At 37.8% G+C, this 19,461-nt stretch overlaps 1 protein-coding gene across 2 annotated transcripts in view; it reads right to left on the reverse strand.

Moving 5' to 3' along the window:
* Positions 1-8,119: 8,119 nt before the first annotated feature.
* The window catches only part of SMURF2 (SMAD specific E3 ubiquitin protein ligase 2), a gene marked incomplete at both ends in the record, with an annotated part of 90,511 nt that continues 79,169 nt past the window's right edge, over positions 8,120-19,461 (reverse strand). For both annotated transcript variants that reach the window (XM_084237747.1, XM_084237746.1), the window contains 7 exons: positions 8,120-8,219; positions 8,535-8,610; positions 9,802-10,003; positions 13,124-13,244; positions 14,899-15,036; positions 15,843-16,021; positions 18,296-18,410. In XM_084237747.1, the coding sequence (XP_084093873.1) occupies positions 8,120-8,219; positions 8,535-8,610; positions 9,802-10,003; positions 13,124-13,244; positions 14,899-15,036; positions 15,843-16,021; positions 18,296-18,410 (931 nt within the window). The remainder of the gene's footprint in view (positions 8,220-8,534; positions 8,611-9,801; positions 10,004-13,123; positions 13,245-14,898; positions 15,037-15,842; positions 16,022-18,295; positions 18,411-19,461) is intronic.

The following is a 19,461-nucleotide window of genomic DNA, read 5'->3' on the forward strand; positions in this document are numbered from 1 at the left end:
CTCCACTGGTGCACGTGGAGCACGTAGCCAGTAGCATGGGGGCAAGCATAGGGACAAGGACAGAGGCCCAGTGGCCAGAAGGCCTGGTGTGGATCTGGTCCTGGAGAAATGGGTAGCAGCTGGATCTATTGCTGTTGTCCCACTGCTGCCTCTGGCAGCTGACAATGTTGGACCACTGGGCAGGCAAGGGCTTCCTGAGAAAAGACTTGGTGGATCAGCCAAGTCTGGAGCATGAGGAAGAAAGACAAGCAGACAGTTGCAATGTACTTGTGACAATATATAATAAACTTGTCAATAAAGACAAGTCAATGAGTACAGGTAGATGGAAAGGGTGGGGGAAATGTACAAGATGAGTCTAGATATAGAAGAGCTATAACATAAGTTACAAAGAGAAAAATGCTAAAGTAGATCTGGATAGAAAGCTATCCACAATATATTCGTGAGTAAAATGAGCAAATCTTAAACTATGTAGTGTGATGCCACTTTATTTTAAAATGGTACAAGTGGATATTATATAAATTATATTTATATATTTATATATATTTATTATATATTACATTAATAATGTAATATAATCAATATAGATAAGATCTAGAAGAATATGCCCCAAAGATAATAGTAGGTCTGAATGGTAGAGTATATAAACTTTCACTATGTGCTTAATATATTCTAATACTAATTGAATTTGCTGAAACAAGCATAATGATGCTTCATAACTTAATATTAAATGTTTTAGGATTCTTAAGTTGCTAAGTTCTGGTCAGCTTTTTACCAAGCTAAAAACTTGGAATAATCAGAGAAGAAGGGGTGAGGGAATTTACCAGGGAAGGAACAGGCAAGCTTTTTAAGCCAAGGTCAAAGAATAGGTAATTAAAAATTAAAGAAGCCAACATATTTTTGAAAAACAGAAAGCAAATAAGGTGGTAACTTATTGAGCAGCAGAGGATGTTGTAATCCAAGTGCCCATGGAGAAGGAATCGTACATGAAGCCTATTTGCTAAGGACCAAATGCACACATTTGAAAAGTTATTTAGAACTGTGATATAACTACATCGTGCGTAGGGGTGGGGGAGTGTTACATAATGAGATGGTCGGTGTGAGAGCTAAATCCTTAACTACATAAAAAGGAAAACCAGGCTGTGTCTAAAATTAATGAGGATTAATATTAGTGTATTTAGAAACGGAAGCAAATACCAGATCTAACAAGATTTGCAAGTAGTGGCCTCTGGAAAGCAAGACGGCATGGAAGGGGAAAGTTGATGAGGCTCTTTCTAAGCCTTTAAGTCTACATGATTTTTTTAATGTATGTTCGGCTATGTATGTGCATTACTGTTACCATGTGGAGCTCTTAGTTGCGATGGAAAGTGGCATCACAGTAAAAAAAATGGTTAGCAGGAGAGCTCCAATGGGAGGATGAGAAGGCAGGACAGACAGAAGAAAGTGCCTTAAGAGAAATGGTATAAACTAAAGAAGGAATCCAAAATTGGGCCTCAGCTGTAGCTACAGATGAATATGTTAGATTGTGAACCTAGAAATGCTGAAAATGTGTCTAATCTGGCATTTCAAGCTATTCAAACCATTCCCCAGCTAATTTAATTGATGTGACCAGTTTCCTAAAAAATAACTCACACTGCCTTTAAAACTTTAGCCTTCTGAACAAAATCACTGGGGGCATCACATGCCCTGATTTCAAACTATATTACAAAGTATAGTAATCAAAACAATATGGTGCTGGCATAAAAACACACAAATCAATGAAACAGAACAGAGAGCCCAGAAGTCAGCCCCTGCCTATACAGTCAATTTATAACAAAGGAGTCAAAAATATACAATGAGAAAGAGACAGTCTCTTTAATTAGTTGTACTGGGATAACTGGACAGCTACATGCAAAATAAACTGAACCACTACCTTACACCATACACAAAAATCAGTTCAAAATGGGTTCTGATTTAAAAGTCTGACCTGAATCCATAAAACTCCTGAAAGAAAACATAGGCTGTCAGCAACTTGACATCAGTCCATGATTTTTTGGACTGGACACCAAATCCAACAAAAGGAAGTGCAATTTAAAAGTAAACAAGTGCGATTACATCAACCTAAAATGTTTCTACATAAGGAAACCATCATCAAAATGAAAAGGCAACTGAATGGGGGGAAATAATTGCAAATCACATATGTAAGGAGTTAAATTAAAAATATAAAGAAGTCATACAAAACAGTAACAACAAAAAATCCAACTAAAAAATGGACAGAGGATCTGAATAAGCATTTTTCCAAAGGAAATATATGAATGGCCAACAGGTACATGAAAAAGCGCTCAATACTACCACCATTACGGAAATGCAAATTAAAACCACAATAGCAATCACCTCATAACTGTTAGAATGGCGATTATAATAGACAATACCAAACACTGGACAAGATGTGGAGAAAAGAGAACCCTTGTGCACCATTGGTGGGAAGGTAAATTGGTGCAGCCACTATGAAAATAGTATGGAGGTTCCTCAAATAAGTAAAAGAACAACAACCATATGATCCAGCAATTCCACTTCTGGGTATTTATCTTAAGAAAATGAAAACACTAACTTCAAAAGCCACATGCACCCTCATGTTCACTATAGCACTATTGACAATTGCCAAAATAAGGAAATCACCAAAATGCCCATCGATGGATGACTAGATAAAGAAATTGTACATAAAGTGGAATATCATGCAGCCATAAAAAAGGAAATCCTGCCATACGTGGTATCGATGAACCCTGAGGGACATTATGCTAAGTCAGACAAATACCATTTGACTTCAATTATATGTAGAACTTAAAAAAGGACCCCTGAACTCACAGCCACAGAAAGTAGGTTAGTGGTTGCCAGAGGTGCACAGTGGCATGGGGGGTGGGGGGAAGGGAAGAAAAGGCTGAAGGGTAGTATTACTGAGGATGGGGCAGGTCAGAACTAAATTTCCTGGGTATGTAATGTATAACATGGGGACTACAGTTTATTGAGTGTTTGAAAGTTGCAAAGATCTTGAAAGTTTTCATCACAAGAAGAAAAAATTGTAACGAAGGAAAAAAATGTAACTTATCACAGGTAAAATTTCACAATATATACAAATAGGGAATCATTACTTTGTACCCAAGACTAATAATCTTATGTGTCATTTATACTTCAATAAAAAAATAAGAAAACCTTTGCCCTTCTGGTCTTGGTTCTCCTCCTCCTCGCCACACCAGCGTCGTCTCTGGGAGAATGAAACTGAAAGGTTGAGTCTGACGTGTTCCCATCTTCACGTCCAATTCCCGGGCTGAAAGTCAGAAGACTGAACTTAAGTGGGCTGGAGCAACAGCTCTCAGAAGGGTCCCTCACCCACCCCATGGGCTGTTACAGCCTCCTCTTCACTTCCTTCATGTGGGAAACACTGTAAAGGAGATAAAAGTGGGGCAGACAGTTCATTTAGAGATGAATCAATGCCCTAGATAAATCCCAATCCAAATATCTAGGAGACATGCTAATCAGCAACAATTAAGGAAATCATTTGGGAAATGTAGCAAATTATATATGAACATGAATACCAGAGGCAGGTATCATGGGGGGAAGGAGAAAAGGGAGCAAACTAATTGTTTTATGGGCCAAGTCTGGGATGTGAGGCCTTGTTGAGGTGAGTTGTTTGATCCTGTGCTCCCAGGACCAGCTCTGCTGTTTTCAAACTGAGCTTTGAGCACTTAAGTTTGAACTTCAGCATCTCCCAAAATATAGGCTAGAAGCACTAGTTTGGGAGTTGAGGTTCTAACCACCCAAGGCTATATCCCTAGCAGCTAGCACAGGGCCTGCTACAAAGTAGCAGCACAGAAGATATTTGTTGAAAGAAGGGGTGAAAAAGACACTTAGGACAAATATCTTTGAATAAAATGCAACTTTAAAATCTCATTTGTCTAGTTTGTTAAAACATGGGAATGAAATCCATTTTGTAAAATTACCGCCTCTATCCTGTTACTACACTCCTGTTTTGATATATGTGGCATACAGAGTACAAATAAATGCAGCTGGGGCCAAGGTTAACCCTCATAATAATGAAGGGACAAACATGTCAGGTCTCCACAGCAGGAAAACGATGTTCATCAAATCAAACTTGGGTACATTATAGATTATACTACTACTAAATCCTTAATACACTAAACCTTAAATTTCAACTAATAACCAGTGAACTGGCCATGTGAGACAAAGCCATAACAATTAACTTCAAAAGAATATAAAAAGTGGTTACACCATCCATTCTTTGAACTTGCATTGCCAGTACTTACACTATATTCCAAACATTCTTTTCTGAATGACCTCTGCTGTGGAAAGACTTACACAGTTCTGGATGAAAAAACACACCCATTCCTTTTTCCAGTCATGTATTTCACTGGACTTTCACCTACAGAATTGTGAATCATAAACTTAGCTTAAAGTCGTGGCTTCCTGGAAAAATTTAATTGGTCTCTCCCTTTGAGAATTTTACTGTTCAAAACCAAGGTAGCAAATATGCGGCCTCTACCACAGCTCTGCCCTCCAGAGAGCTGCTAATAAACATTGTTACAAGACTGGAGCTCTTCAAAGGCCCAGAACAGCCTCAGAGATTCATCTCCACAGAGCCTCCAACAGCCACTGCCAAGCGGTTCATGTGCCATGGCACATGAAAACGAGCACCCTCTCTGGCTGACCTGGAGACAAGGGGTCCTGAGCATTCAAGTTCTGCATGTGACAAAAGCATCGACTAAGAAACTCCAATCTTAAATTTGTCTCATGGCTCCTATGCTATTGATACTTCCTAGAGCCAATCATGAATGTCTTCAAAACAACTCATTATATACTCAGGATTCTTTAAAAACGTTGATGCTGTGACAGTGCAAACAGCATTCATTTTATTGCTCAACTTCGGCATGGGCACGTACATAGTTAATTTTTAAAAACCATTTTTACAGATGTTATTGATAAAGCTCATGTAACAACTGAGTGAAAATACAAAGAATATCAAAGCTAAAACACTCTGTAATAAATACAAATACAATGAAAATGATAAAACTTTGTTTTTAAAGTCAGTTTGAGAAAAGGAAGAATATTACATTAAGTGAACTAATTACATCTAGAAACAAAACAACTCAGCATTTGGTACAATCATCATCCTAAACGTAAGAATGTTAAATACCACAAATGGCACCCGTTAACTGTGTGCTGCAGCTTAAAAATAGAAGCAGGAGCTGCTCCCTCAAACTAAAAATGGCTGGAACAGTTTCTAACTCCCATCAATGCAATCAGTTCAATGCACCTGGGAAGTTCTAAGCCAACTTAGTGTTATAAAATAAAGCAAATTACACTGTATTTAAAAGGAAGCTTGTGCTCTGGACTGTAAATACAAGGGGGAAAAAGGACTTGGTAAAAATAAAACCCATTCAGGGTAACAAACTATGTGCAAAACAAAATGTACACTATACACAGCACTATTTAAAAACTCTTTACATCAAGAAATAAGACCTTCTGAAACAAAACTCACCTCTGAACTAAGTATGAGCTCTACAAAGTAACCTCTGTTCAAAATTAAGCATTAGTGATGGAAAGGCAATGTATGGAAACAATGACATAAAAAATCTGAAATAACCAGAGGAAGAATTAGAAAAAACCCAGTTAAGAGGGACATGTGGAAATAAATATTCACATTAAACGTGAGGTGCAAGTCCAAGGTTTAATGACATCTGGGGAGTCTGCTTAGCACCTATTTGAAAATATTCAGGTAACATAATTTGAAATTGAAATTGTCATGTGTTTATAAACTATGTTGGAGATACCATATACTGTTATAGGGTAATTTCTTCTTTTAAAGCTCTATTAAGTCATTATTATAAAGTTAAAAAGGCACTCAAAAAGCGATGGTACTTGCCTGCTTTATATTGTACATTATGTTAGTAGCATTTCATGATTACTGCATCCATCAGCCATGATTTGTCTAATGTGTTATGTACTTTTGACTGAGAGATGATAAGTAGGCACAATTACACTGTACTAGTGCTTTAATATAAAAGAGAGAAGATGGGCCTGTCACTAATAAGGTACTATCATGAAAGCTGAAAACTGAAAATCAAATAGTATACAGGAACGTCTCTACATTTCAAGATGCTCTTCGGTACTGAGAATGCAGTAGGAAAACACAAAAGTGTTGGGGAAGAAGTCAGCATAAGCACATTACCACAGCACAGTTATGACTGACCAGTCTGCCAGTAGCAGTCAAATTTGGCTGAATGAAATAAATTTAAATACTTAGAAACTACACAAGTATTTCTCAATTTTTTTAAAGCAGCAAAATTTCCATTTTTCATTTCACCCATGTCTTGTCCGCCCCCACCCCTCCAGCTCCCGCCCCCCGCCCCTTCCCGTTAAGAGTTACTTGGATTCCCAACACATCAAAGAAAAATTGGAGCTGCTCTGAGTAAAGGGGGTTAGGGGTAGGGACCCCCTCAAACATCAACTAGGCCTTTCCCCCTCTTAACCCATTACGTCTGAGGCACCTCTGAGGAACAGTGTGGCTCCCAGAACACAAACTGAAAACTAATCCATCAAATGAAAGAACACAAAGGGCCTATTCACTTGATTCATTAAGCTGCAAAATTTAAACATAGCTATCTCATCATAATTTGCTATTCTTGATTTCACATCAATGTAAAAGAAAATAGTGCATATTTCTATGGTTAATTTTTTTTTTACAATCCACCCATGATTTCAGATTCTTCCAGTCCCTCCCTCCAAAATTTTGGTTGACTTCTGGACCATGCAACATGCCACCCATGTTGAAAACTAAATCTGGACATTTCAAAATCAGATGCTGACCTTTAATAACAAGTAAACTAGGATTCCCTTATACTTTCAAATTTAACTCTTCAGTTCTTTTAGGCAATTTATACTACTAAGTTAGAAGCACTGTTTTTTTCCTTTTAGCAATCACACCCCTTGCCCATCACCCCCATTTCATTTTTCAGATAAAAGCAGGATTTTCTAAGCTTACTAAGTAATCTTTATAGCAAAATTTTTCCTTTTTCATAATTTTAGCTGATTAAAATAGCAGCTAAGCGGAGATTAGGATGGTTTATTTGATAGAAACTTACATCATAATTAAAATATAATATAAATTAGGTGCACTTGTCATAAGAGACTTTGGTTTACAGAAAAATATATATGTGTGTGTATATGTATACATATATATATGAGATAAGCTGACTTAGCAAAAGAATGAAAATCCCATCCACATTATCTGAAGAGCTATAAAAATGCAGTATTTCCATTTAAGATGAAAAGTAAATGTGTAATACCTGATCATATTGATTGAAGATAAAAAATAAGAATTTTTAAAAGTCTCTTAAAAACAGGGAGCCCCTGAATATATCTTATTGAAGCAATTAAGCTGCTAAGTTTATACTAGATGGTTGCATTAGGAATCTGACAACCAAAATTATCGAACTTTATTCCAGGAATTTTGTGCTTAAAAAATATAACAAAGACTCACTTAGATTAGGCTGAAATGTGTTTTTAAAATATAATGCTTTGCTATAGAAAAATGTAACTAAACATGTAATTTTTTAAAGATGATGCTTTTAGCCAATTGTTTACAAATGTAGAATAATTCAAAATAATTTTATTTTATTTTTTCACAAAGAGCAAGTACAGGAGCTATTCAGAATCATGTATTCAATCAAAATAAAATGTGTCTTGTACCGACTGCTGAAGTTGTCCTGATGTTTGAGAGACTTGAAATCTGTGAAGTGATTTGAATAGATTACCTTTTATAAAAATAGTAGTAGTCTTTAAGTGTAGAATACTGCCTAACTCTGGAAATGTAGGAAAAGTCAGCATTCTTTAGGTTCAAGATATTAATTTTAAATAGCAGCTGAATATGGCCTCATGGCAAAGCATAAAGACCTCTTTTTTCCTTGAAAAGGAATTTCAAAATCGTCCTTTCCCCTCACAGTGTCCTAAAACTTTTAAGGGGGGGAGGGGGGGCATTTTCCTGTGTTACAGCATTCCTTGAAACTGCTGAAAAGAGGCTGTCGGTCAGGGGTATAAATAGAGTCCTGGGCGAGTCCTCGGAAGTTCCTCATTCCACAGCAAATCCACATGTTTCTTCGATGGCTGTTAGCAGCTTTTCATATAACTTTTCATAGCTTTCATAGGGCGGAATGTCTATTCGATTGAAGCTGTGAACAAGCAAATCAGATTTTACATAGTTCATTCAAAATAAGTAAACTGGGCTAGCAAGTGTACACTAATATGGACATATCACTCTGTCACAGAGAAAAATTAACACAAAAGGTTAACAGGTCTCTAAAGTATTCCCTCTTTGAGGTGTTTCTACTGATTTCTGAATAGTAATCTTAAATCATTTAAAGGAGTTGCTATCATTTCTTTCAGATGTCCATTTAGTAGTAAGAACCACTGATGAAAAGTCAAATCTCTTTGAAACTAACACCTACTACATGGGCTGGTGTAAAGACACTACAGAAACAGCTTACCAGGTGTGGGCTTTTGGCAGGTGGTTCGTGCAGGCATCAATCTGGTGTATGGTGAAGAGTCGTGGGCCTGCGGCGCCTGTCAAAGAGGGAGATATGGTTTAAAACACTGCAGGTGCACCTGGATGAGTCTTCACACTCTGAGGACAAAACTGGTACATAAAGCACAGAGTCTTGGGGAAGGAGGAGAATTGACTCCACACAAGATGCCAAAAAGCAGCAGGAAAAGAATATGAGACTGACTCGGATAAGCAGCCAGCATTTCAATTTGAGAAAAAAATTCAAGATTGAACTTTTTATCTTCTATAGAAAATCAATGACCCAAAATTATGAGAAGAAAAGTAATCGGTCAAATCCAAGATAAAAATATATATACAGAAATTCAGATGAGGCAAAGTTAGGTATCATGATTCAAACCTGGCTGAGAATAAAAGATCAGCAGTCTGTAGAATAAATTTCATTTAATATAAGACACCCCATACAGACCTAAGTAGAAATACAACTTCACTTTATGCATCTGAGAGGTCTGATAGTGGTGAGTTTTCCACAAGGCGATGGAAGCGCAACTCCAAGTACACCTTCACCAGGTCTCTCAACGCTGTGGAGTTATGTACCAGTCTTGTTTTGTACATCCTCAGTAAGCACCAGCAGCAGTTTGAAAACGAAGCGCCTCAGAGGTAAAGGAAGCAACTACCACCCAGTGAAGCCCCATCATCAGCAACATCACCAACTCATCCCAAATGAAACTCATCCCAAACAGAAAACATTTCTTAAAAATGGTACATGGTTGGAATTCAATGGTCCGATGCCATGCAATAATTAAAGTGCTCTGGTCAAACGTATGGCTTCCACGACTCATGCTGCTCTTTCTATGAAGAGGATAAAAAAGAGGAAGAAGCATCCCAACTGGGTAAATGTTTTGCCAGGTTAAGATGTGAACATGGAAGCAGACAGACTTCCCCTACAGGAATGTGCAACAGAATTTAAATGCAAGACGACCGGAAGACAAGAAGCAGGGCATCACCACATCCGGTCTCTAGCGTGCAGCACTCACTACAATCACAGAGACCCCAGCAGAAAAGGCTCTTGGGAGGGGAACAAAGGAAAGGAAGGAGAAGAAGGTATCAAGATATGAGAGTCACAGAAAAGAAACAGTGCAAAGAGAATCTCTTTATAAGCACATGGTTTGTAAACTACATACACCAAATATTGACTCCCTCCCCCAAGCCGATGCCTCGTCATCTGTCCCTCTGGCTTTTTTTTTTTTTACCTTGTAAAGCTTTGAAGCCCTGCAGAGGCACTCTAGATGATCCTGTCACAAACTGAAGTAACCGAGCTCGTCGCTCTTCATCAAAAAATTCCACAGCTTTCCAGAACCACTTGACAACGTTGCTGTCTGGTGTACAGTGTTTTAACCGGGTGTTTACCTTCCAGTCATTAACATCTATCTTCCCAAGTCCACAAATAATGAGCTGTTAAAATATTGCACACATAATGAGCCAATGAAAACCCGAGGTAAGCCAAAAATTCCTCAGAAGAGAACTTCATATTTGCAGGGCAAATCTCATGTGGTAGTTTCCTCTCCAGACACATACTTTTTTTAAAACATGTTAGTTTTTTTTTTTTTAAAGATTTATTTATTTATGCATACAAGAACTGGGGTATAGGCCAGAGGTGTGGTGGGTGAGAGATTCACCAGAGACAGAGCGGGGAACAGAACAGGCAGACTGAAATACGCTGATGAGAGGAGCAGTGGGTGAGACAGGAGAGGTCTGCTGCGCCATGTGGGTCTCCTCCCTGGCTGGGGATTGAACTCGTGCTGTAGTAGCTGTGGACAGCTTCATAGGTTGCGTCTTAACCCCTTGCGCCACCAGGGAGGCTAACATGTTAGTTCTTAATCAAGTGTACACATCAGAATGCAGAAAGCATTTCAAGATACACATACTAGGTCCTCTCCTCAAATACTCTGATTCTGTGGGTCTGGGATAATACTAAGGATCTCTGTTTTAAGAAGCTCCATGGGCATTTATTCACCACAAGCTCCCTGCCAGGATAATAAATGAATGTTTCATAATTTCATAGAAGTGAAAAAAATATTAGTTGACAGAAACTAAACTCAAAGAGTAAATACCATTCACATGTGCCTTCTTAAGATCTGCACCACAATCTGTTTTCAACACTTAGTAGCTTTGGGATTCATGGTTTGGTTCCTGTGCTGGAATATGACAGTAACATCTACTGCACTACATCCTATGAAAGCAACCAGCAGCACACAGGAACTCCAGAAATCTTTGCTGAACAAGTGATACAGTACTTGATAATATGAAAATTGTATCAACGTCCAAAATACATAAAAGTATTTATACACAGCTTTGCTTGGCCTCCTGATGCAGGGCCCATATAAACTATATCAAAATCACTTTGATACTATTAATACATCTTCTTAAAGTCCAAGACTAATCATCTTACATTATTTGTAACAGTGCATTATGGTGGTGTGTAGTGTAAGACAAATGAACTTGCAAATCCTAATTATAATTCTATTAATTCAGTAAAATACTAATGTACATTTTTATGAAAAACTTAATTTCATTAGCAGTAGAAACTACATAATAAACCCCAAACCTAGTGAATAAAATGTCCAAGAAGATTTCTATAAAAAGTTCTTAAAAGATTACTGACTCGCAGCCACAATGTACAGGGAAGTAGTTATCCAAACAGGATTATAGAAGTATTTGTAATATACAATATTCCTCCTAAATTCTTTTCTTCGGTACAGTGGTAATTGTGAAGCTTTACAGATTGGACAAATAGAAAAGAATGGATTGCCATTCTTGCCATTCTGATTGCCATTTCCCCTTATGTCTTCCTCTTCCTTTTAGTTAATCACAAAAGGAATGGGGATGTATTGAGTCAAGCATCTTCTGAGATCTGTTTGCTAATGTCTGTTAAGAGATTATTAGAGGGGCCTCCCTGGTGGCGCAAGGGGTTAAGTCTCAGCACTATCAAGCTATCACCAGCCACTGCAGCAGGAATTTGGTCCCTGGCCAGGAAGCTGACCCACATGGCACAGGAAACCTTTCCTGTCTCGCCTGCTGCTCCCTCAGCACTGCATTTCAGTAGATCTGCCTGTTCTGCTCCCCACTCTGTCTCTGGTGAATACTCTCACCCCCCACACCTCTGGCCTACACCCCAGTTCTTGTATGCATAAATAAATCTTTTTTTTTTTTAGATTTATTTATATAAGTACTGGGTACAGTCAGAAGCGTGGGAGAGTGACAGAATTCACCAGAGCCAGGTGAGGAACAGAACAGGCAGACTGACTAAATACACTGCTGAGGGGAGCAGTGGGCACAGCAGGAAAGGTCTGTGTGCCATGTGGGACCCTTGCTGGCGGCCGGGGATTGAACTGGTGCTGCAGAGGCTGTGGGCAGCTTTGCAGCCCAGTGCTCAACCGCTGCGCCACCAGGGGAGGCCCTAAAAATAAAGCTTTAAAAAAAGAGATTATTAGAGAGGACACTGGTTATAAATGTAATAATACTTGCTTTACATTATTTGTAGACTTAAAATACTTAGCTATCCTTAATCACTAATTAAGCTATCCTTAATCACTAATTAAATTTGGGACCTTTGCTAGGACAAAACCGCATTGTTTTTTCACACTTCAGTGAAATTCAGATATATCGCTTAAGGGTCTTAAAACAGAGGTAAGGTGTTTTAAGGACCAGCTTTAACAGAAAACAAGATTATAGCTAACTGTTTATTATAGCTACTATTAGTAATGAATGTTTACAAAAATGCTAAGGATATTTACTAAGGAATCTATACAAAGTGTTTTAACTATTTCGTCTATGATCCTGTACCAAATGCTTTTTTTTTATTTATACAAGCACTGGGCACAGCCAGAAGCGTGGGAGGGTGAAAGAATTCACCAGAGCCAGATGGAGAGCAGAACAGGTAGAGTGACGAAGTACACTGCTAAGAGGAGCAGCGGGCAGCAGGAGAGGTCTGTGTGCCATGTGGGACCCTCACCCAGCAGCCAGGGGCCGGGGATTGAACCGGTGCTGCAGAGGCTGCGGGCAACTTCACAACCTAGCGCTCAACCGCTGCGCCACCAGGGAGGCCCTGTACCGAAAGCTTTTTTGTGAAGCCTAGTGTAAATCCAATTGAGCTCTGGCTTTCATCCCAATAAATTTCAATATGGTGGAGACCAATTAACAAAGCTTCAACTAAATCAATAACCATTTCATTAGGGAGTTAAGATTTTGTAATATAAGACTTAAGACATTCAATCTGTTGAAAACAAGTAAATAAGACATGAAATCTATTGAAAACTAGTAAGGATGACATACAATGTGGACACAAAGATTTTCACAATGTAAGAGAAATTGCTTATTTGTAGAAATTCCAAACCATGAAAGGCTTTCCAAAGTAGGAAAGAGTTTTTCTGGGCATAAGAATTCTCACAGCATTCTCCCATAAAACTTCAAAGGCACCAGAAATACAATCTTCCTTTAAAATTAAGTAACAGAAAATTCTCAACCTTTCCTTGTTTTATATATTTGATGATGTCATGATGCTAATATACCGACCTCTAACTCCTTCTCATCGAATGTCTTCAGCAGATGCTGTGGAATTACTTCATTAAATCCTTTCTGCAGAGCCAGAAATTGTGCCTCAATGCCTCGTAAAAATCTCCAGTTGACATACAGCCTGTAAACATTGGGCAGTGGTTTCACATGATCAAATATATCATCTAGTAATGATTTGATTTGGTGATTATTATGAATCTCTATTTTAGCAACACTGCACTTTAGAAGCACCTAGCATTAAGAAGTTAGTCTAAAAGAATCTCAGATTATTAAGGCTTAGTGAAATTAAAATAGGGATAAAAGTTCTTTCTAAACTTTTAGCATGAATACCAAAAACCAGGAAAAAAGAGCCCATTTAATCAAAACTGACTGGTTTTCTGGTTTCTCCTGAAAATATAATCTCAAAATTTTGTGTGTTGTCTTTATATTTGGGGGCAACAAATGGGAGGAGTGAAGAAGAGGTAAAAGAGACTCCTCAGATGCAAAAAACAGTAAGCATTTTTTTGATTAAATATTCATCGTTTCCTGGAGGCTTCAAAAACTCTGGAACATGTAATTTACCAACAAAAAGGATACTACACTACATCTGATATGTAATTTTACTTGTGCTTTGGACTTAACATTCCTTTTTTCTTTTTTATGTAGCCAGGAAAATCACTCCATCTCATAAATCTCACACTATTCATCTTTCAAATCTGTCAACATTCCCTTTTCTAAATTTGGAGAAAAAGTTCTCTACTTTAAGAAATAAGTTACTTAACATTAAAGCCTTGAGGGGGCAAAAAGGGGAACCTCATTTTTGTTTGTTTAAGGGGACAGCAAAACCACATATCTGTGAAAAATATTTCTTCCTAATTTTTTTATCTCAAAACTACACTTGGCAAGGGATAATGATAGTAAACTCTAAACACAACTAAATTCTGGAGAGAAGACGAAGGACCCCAGTAATCCACACTAGATGCTGGAAGTGACATACTGCTAAATTTGGGAAATTCCATTCATTCTTTTAGTTTTTAATTAGAATGTAATTCACGCTTGTTGTATGTATGCCGAGCCTTGGACAACATAGGTTTGAATTGCACAGGTCACTGAGACACAAACCAGCTTGTGAAAAGATAGCACAAACATTTGGTACCAATAAATACAGTACTATAAATGTATTTTCTTAATGATTTCTTAAAAACATTTTCTTTTCTGTAATTTACTTTATTGAAAGAATATACTATATAATTTATTTAACATATAAAATGTGTTACTCAACTGCTGATGTCATTGATAAATAGCAGGCTCCTGACCCTCCCTCACTGACCCTGGGCTGTGAATACACCAGACATGATGCTGGTCAGTTCTAGGCTTAGGCATTAAAATGACCCAGCAACTTCTGCCTTTCTGCTCTGGAAAACCAATCACAAATAAGTTTGACTATCTTGCAGGTGAGAGAGACCACGGCTGTGAGTGATAGGCCCCTGAAAGAACATGTGGAGAACTAGGCCCCAGAGGATGACGAGTGGCCCCACCAGCCAGTCTCCCGCAGCTACAGCCATGCTCACTGAAGCACCAGATACGTGAGAGACTGACACCATGGAGGAGTGGTGTCTGTTGTTCTCTGTCCAAATTACCAACCCGTGGAATTGTGGGAAATAAAATGGTTGTTTTGAAGCCATTGAATTCTGGACGGTACTTTGTGGTGGTAAGTAACACTAACTAAACGCTTGAATGTTTTTCGGTACTAACATTAAAACAATTCTCAGGCTTGAGAACATAAAAGTATTTACCTTACATATTCTTTTTTATTTTCTTCAGTAACAGGGATACTCTTGCCATTTGGTTTAAGTTCATGCTGAATAATTTCACCATATGCATTATGTTCTACACAAAAAGTATGGTCCAAAACACCTGTAATATCATTCTCACTGGAAAGGGGAGAGATAAAGATGGAAATGGAAAACTGAAGAACAGATTCTTAGATGTATTAACAGCGAGACATAAAACTAAAGTATTTTTATGACATAACAAGTACAAAGGTCAGACTTCTAGTTTTTGAGCGGAAAACTCAAGAGACATTTAAGCTTCATAAACACAGGAAAACATTCTACTTCCTGTAAATGAGAAAGAGATTTGGCCACAGCTGGCCTTTATATAGGGAAACTTGAATTATGTTTGGCATTCAAAAAAAGAGACCCCTACTAGAATCTGGGTCCACCCCCAAGAGACCAAAACCCTGAGTATCCCGAGTGAGAAAGCTACATGTGTATATGGTAAAAATAAATATGGCCAATGTGTATCTTCATAAATAAATAACCTCTTGCAAAACACAACTGCTTCTTAAAAATACCCTTTTAACAGTTTGATGTCAATAGTCACCATGTAAGCAAGCATTCACTATGCTAACTCATGCAGGCATGAAATAGAAATTGCCTCACATTGAGGAAATCATTATACACAGTACTTTTAAAACAGAATACACTAGATTTTTTCCTTCTAAAAAATAGTAACAATTGATGACTTTTAAGAATTCAAAATATATAGGGAAGTAGTAGAAAGAGGAAAAGTTTACAAGGTCTTATCACTCCGATAATCACTCAATATTTCCTGTGCATTATCATTTTTTTTGCATTATCATTTTAATGAAAAACAGTACAACCATTTTGAAACATGTTATCTTTGTTAAAAGCTCAGATTCTAATTATAATGAACAGATACAAGAATCAATACATACAGTATCCACACTAAACTGTTATGAAGATCTGGATCAACTAACTCCATGTCATCCAAAGTAATTGACTTTCCAAGCAACTGTTTATAAAAAGGCAATGTGAAACCACCATCGATATAATGTCCATGAAACACAGCCATTCCCATTATTCGTCCAACAAAGTGGAAATATGATAAATGTTCCTGAAATTGAAAAGTTAACATAAATACTCAAGTAGCAAGGGAATTTTTAACTAAAGTTGAATATTTAAGCAATATTAATCTTTTTTCATAGTTAAGTATCAACTTATACTCTAATTTACAACTCTTTAAATGGAACTAGCTATCATAGCAAAGCTCAAAAGTCATTAGGGAGTTCCTATTGAGCATGCAATAGATTCCCTACATTACTAACCATAACAGAGTCAATGCATCTCTCAAAGGGTATTCACTTCATAAAACTTATCTTTAGAATTAAGTCCAAACTACACTCCCACAACAGCCTCATTACAGCACCTGCAGATCCTGTTCTCTTCCTCTCCTCTCACTTTCTATTGAGCCCTGTACAATCCTGGCTCTGTCATGGGAAAAAAAGCTAGCAATCCTAAACTTCCTATTTCCTGAACCTAATCAGGAATTGAAAACATCACAGATTTAGAGCACAGCTTTGAAATCTAACTTGGGCTAAAGTCCTGATTCTGCCAGTTATTAGCTGGGCAAATTTGGGCAACTTACTTAACCCCTACAGGGCTCATTTTCCACATCTGGAAAAACGAGGGTAATAATATCTAAAAAGGGTTTCTGTGACGAGTAAAATAAGATGACGAAACCTGAAGGTACTGGACCGGGTATATGGAAAACACTAAACAAATATGAGATGCTGTTACCACAGTGGCATAATGGCTCCTCAAGCAGAGGAGCCCACCTGAAAAATCTTCCCTTTATAAAGCATTCCCTGCAATCACTCTAAACTGTCTACCATGTTTGACATATTTGGTCTTTCATAATATCACTTTGTTAGCTGGATATTTACACTTTAAAACTTCTTTTACTTCTTTAATAAGTAGTCTTCAAAATCACCTTTTTTTTCCCCCAAAGATTGATTTATTTATACAAGAACTGGGTGTACAGGTCAGAGGCACCGGAGGGTGAGAGAATTCACCAGAGAGCGCAGAGAGCAGAACAGGCAGACAGACCGAAGACACTGTGGAGGGGAGCAGCGGGAGAAGCAGGAGAGGTCTGCCACGCCATGTGCGTTTCTCCCTGGCCGGCCAGGAATCGAACCCGCACTGCAGAGGCCGTGGACAGCTTCACAGCACAGCGCTCAACCCGCTGTGCCACCGGGGAGGCCCTCAAAATCATCTTTAAGCCTCCCTTTTATCTTAAAAAGTTTTTCTTTTTAAGAAGTTAACAGAGCCTCCCTGGTGGCGCAACCAGTTTAAGACGCAACCTATGAAGCTCTCTGCAGCCTCTACGGCATGAGTTGGATCCCCGGCTGGCCAGGGAATAACCCACACGGCGCAGCAGACCTCTCTTGACTCACCCACTGCTCCCCACAGCAGTGTACTTCAGTCAATCTGCCTGTTCTGCTCCCCACTCTGTCTCTGGTGAATCCTCTCACCCCCCCACACCTCTCCAGCTCTTGTATGCATAATTAATAAACCTGAAAAAAAATAAAATAAAAAGTGAATATATGGTCACTAAAAAAATATTGAGAAAACATAGACAAGAAAAAAAAACACCCATAATCTAATACCCAGAGACAGTACCATCAATATTTAAGTGGACAGTCTGTCAATACTGACACGTATACATGTTTCCCAAAAGTGCACCACACTGTTTGGTGATCTTCTTTTCACTTACCGTATCACAAATACTATCTTTACATGTCATTAATTACTGTTCCAGAATGTCATTTTAGTGGTTGTATAATATGCCCTTAAGTGGAAATAGGAATAATATAAAAATAGCAAGCTAATAATAACTTTTGTTGAGTAATAATTTAACATAGGGTTAATAATGTACAGCACCATGCTAGTACTTATTGTGAAGGGCCCTATTTAATTATCATCTTTGTATCTTTTATGAGGTGCAAAGTATACTCATTATTATTAGCAAGGATAAAATTGAGGGTCAAGTCAACGAATTTGTCAAGATCAGGACAGGATTTAATGTCTTTCTAATTCTAGAAAATATGCTCTTAACTACATGTGTCATTCTACTTTGTGTCATCATTTAATCAGCACTGTTTCCAAGCAGGGCTACCGTAAACACAGGTGTGGTCAACATCCATATACTTCAACCCTACACATATCCATAATCATTTATTTAAAAAAATTTTTTAGAAGAGGAACTGCTGAGTCCAGGGGTGCTTCAGCACGACAATAATCCCATGTCATAAACTACACAGACATTTAAAGATGGAAAGCATAATATAAGTTACAAGTTAATTCACAGCATCATAACCATCAATCATACCGGATTAACAGCAGAATCAGGATTGATTTGCAATGTATAGATATCATCTCTGGAATACTGGAAGAGGCCATAGTATGGATTCAGCATTTCATGTGACAGAAGATATAACCACTCCCTAGAAAACAAGATAAGACAAAGGAATTGTTTTGTTAATGAATATATTTTTAAGATATGCTTTTAATCATTTTAGCAAATAATTTTTAAATAAAAAAATCACCAACTATAGTTATATAAGAAAAATCTACTATGTCCAAATAGCAAATGAAAATTCCTGTTATACTGAAGTGACTTCTCACTCAATTTTGGGCAATTGTATGACATTTATGCATCAGAGAATATAAAGGTGGTATTCAGAAGCACCAACAACTCTTTAGGTGCTACAGCGCAGAGGTCTGTCACTTTTAACTGCTAAATAAATTTATAATCCATATAACATAAAGCAAAGAGAAGAATATGATTTTATTTCAAAGCATTTGAATGATTTATAGTATCCTGGTCTGCTCCCATTATGGCAGATTTATACTTGTTTATACAAGTAACATTAATTTACGCTCTTTTTTAAAAAAAAGATTTATTATTTATACAAGAGCCGGGGTACAAGCCAGATGCACAGGAGGGTGAGAGGATTCACCAGAGATGGAGCGGGGAACAGAACAGGCAGACTGACGAAATACACTGCTGAGGGGAGCAGTGGGAGTGACAGGAGAGGTCTGCCGCGCCATGTGGGACCCCAGCTGACTGGCGGGGATCGAACTAGTGCGGCAGAGGCTGCAGACAGCTTCACAGCACTGCACTCAACCACCTGCACCACCAGGGGAGGCCCTCTCTTTTTTTTAACTCTCATTTTTGGAAAAAGATTTTGCTGTTGGTATTGTTTCGGTAGTAAATTTCATTATCCATTTTTCATCATCCTTTATGTGTAAACCCTAAAATATACCAAAATAAAAATAATACTACTCAGAGACACAAGGCATTTAGATTAAGTATGAACATGAGGACAAGCCTGCACTTTCTGGTTAACACTTCTTAGTTTTAAATGTACATCAGTATTTTTAAAACCTCATAATAAAAAGTACTATCACCTTAACCTTATTAAATCTTTTTATTTCTCAAAGTATGAAAGATGATTTGTTATTCATCTTGATGAAAGTGACTAGTGTAGGACT

Source organism: Talpa europaea (assembly GCF_964194135.1).
Source record: "Talpa europaea genome assembly, chromosome: 7".
Lineage (NCBI taxonomy): Eukaryota > Metazoa > Chordata > Mammalia > Eulipotyphla > Talpidae > Talpa > Talpa europaea.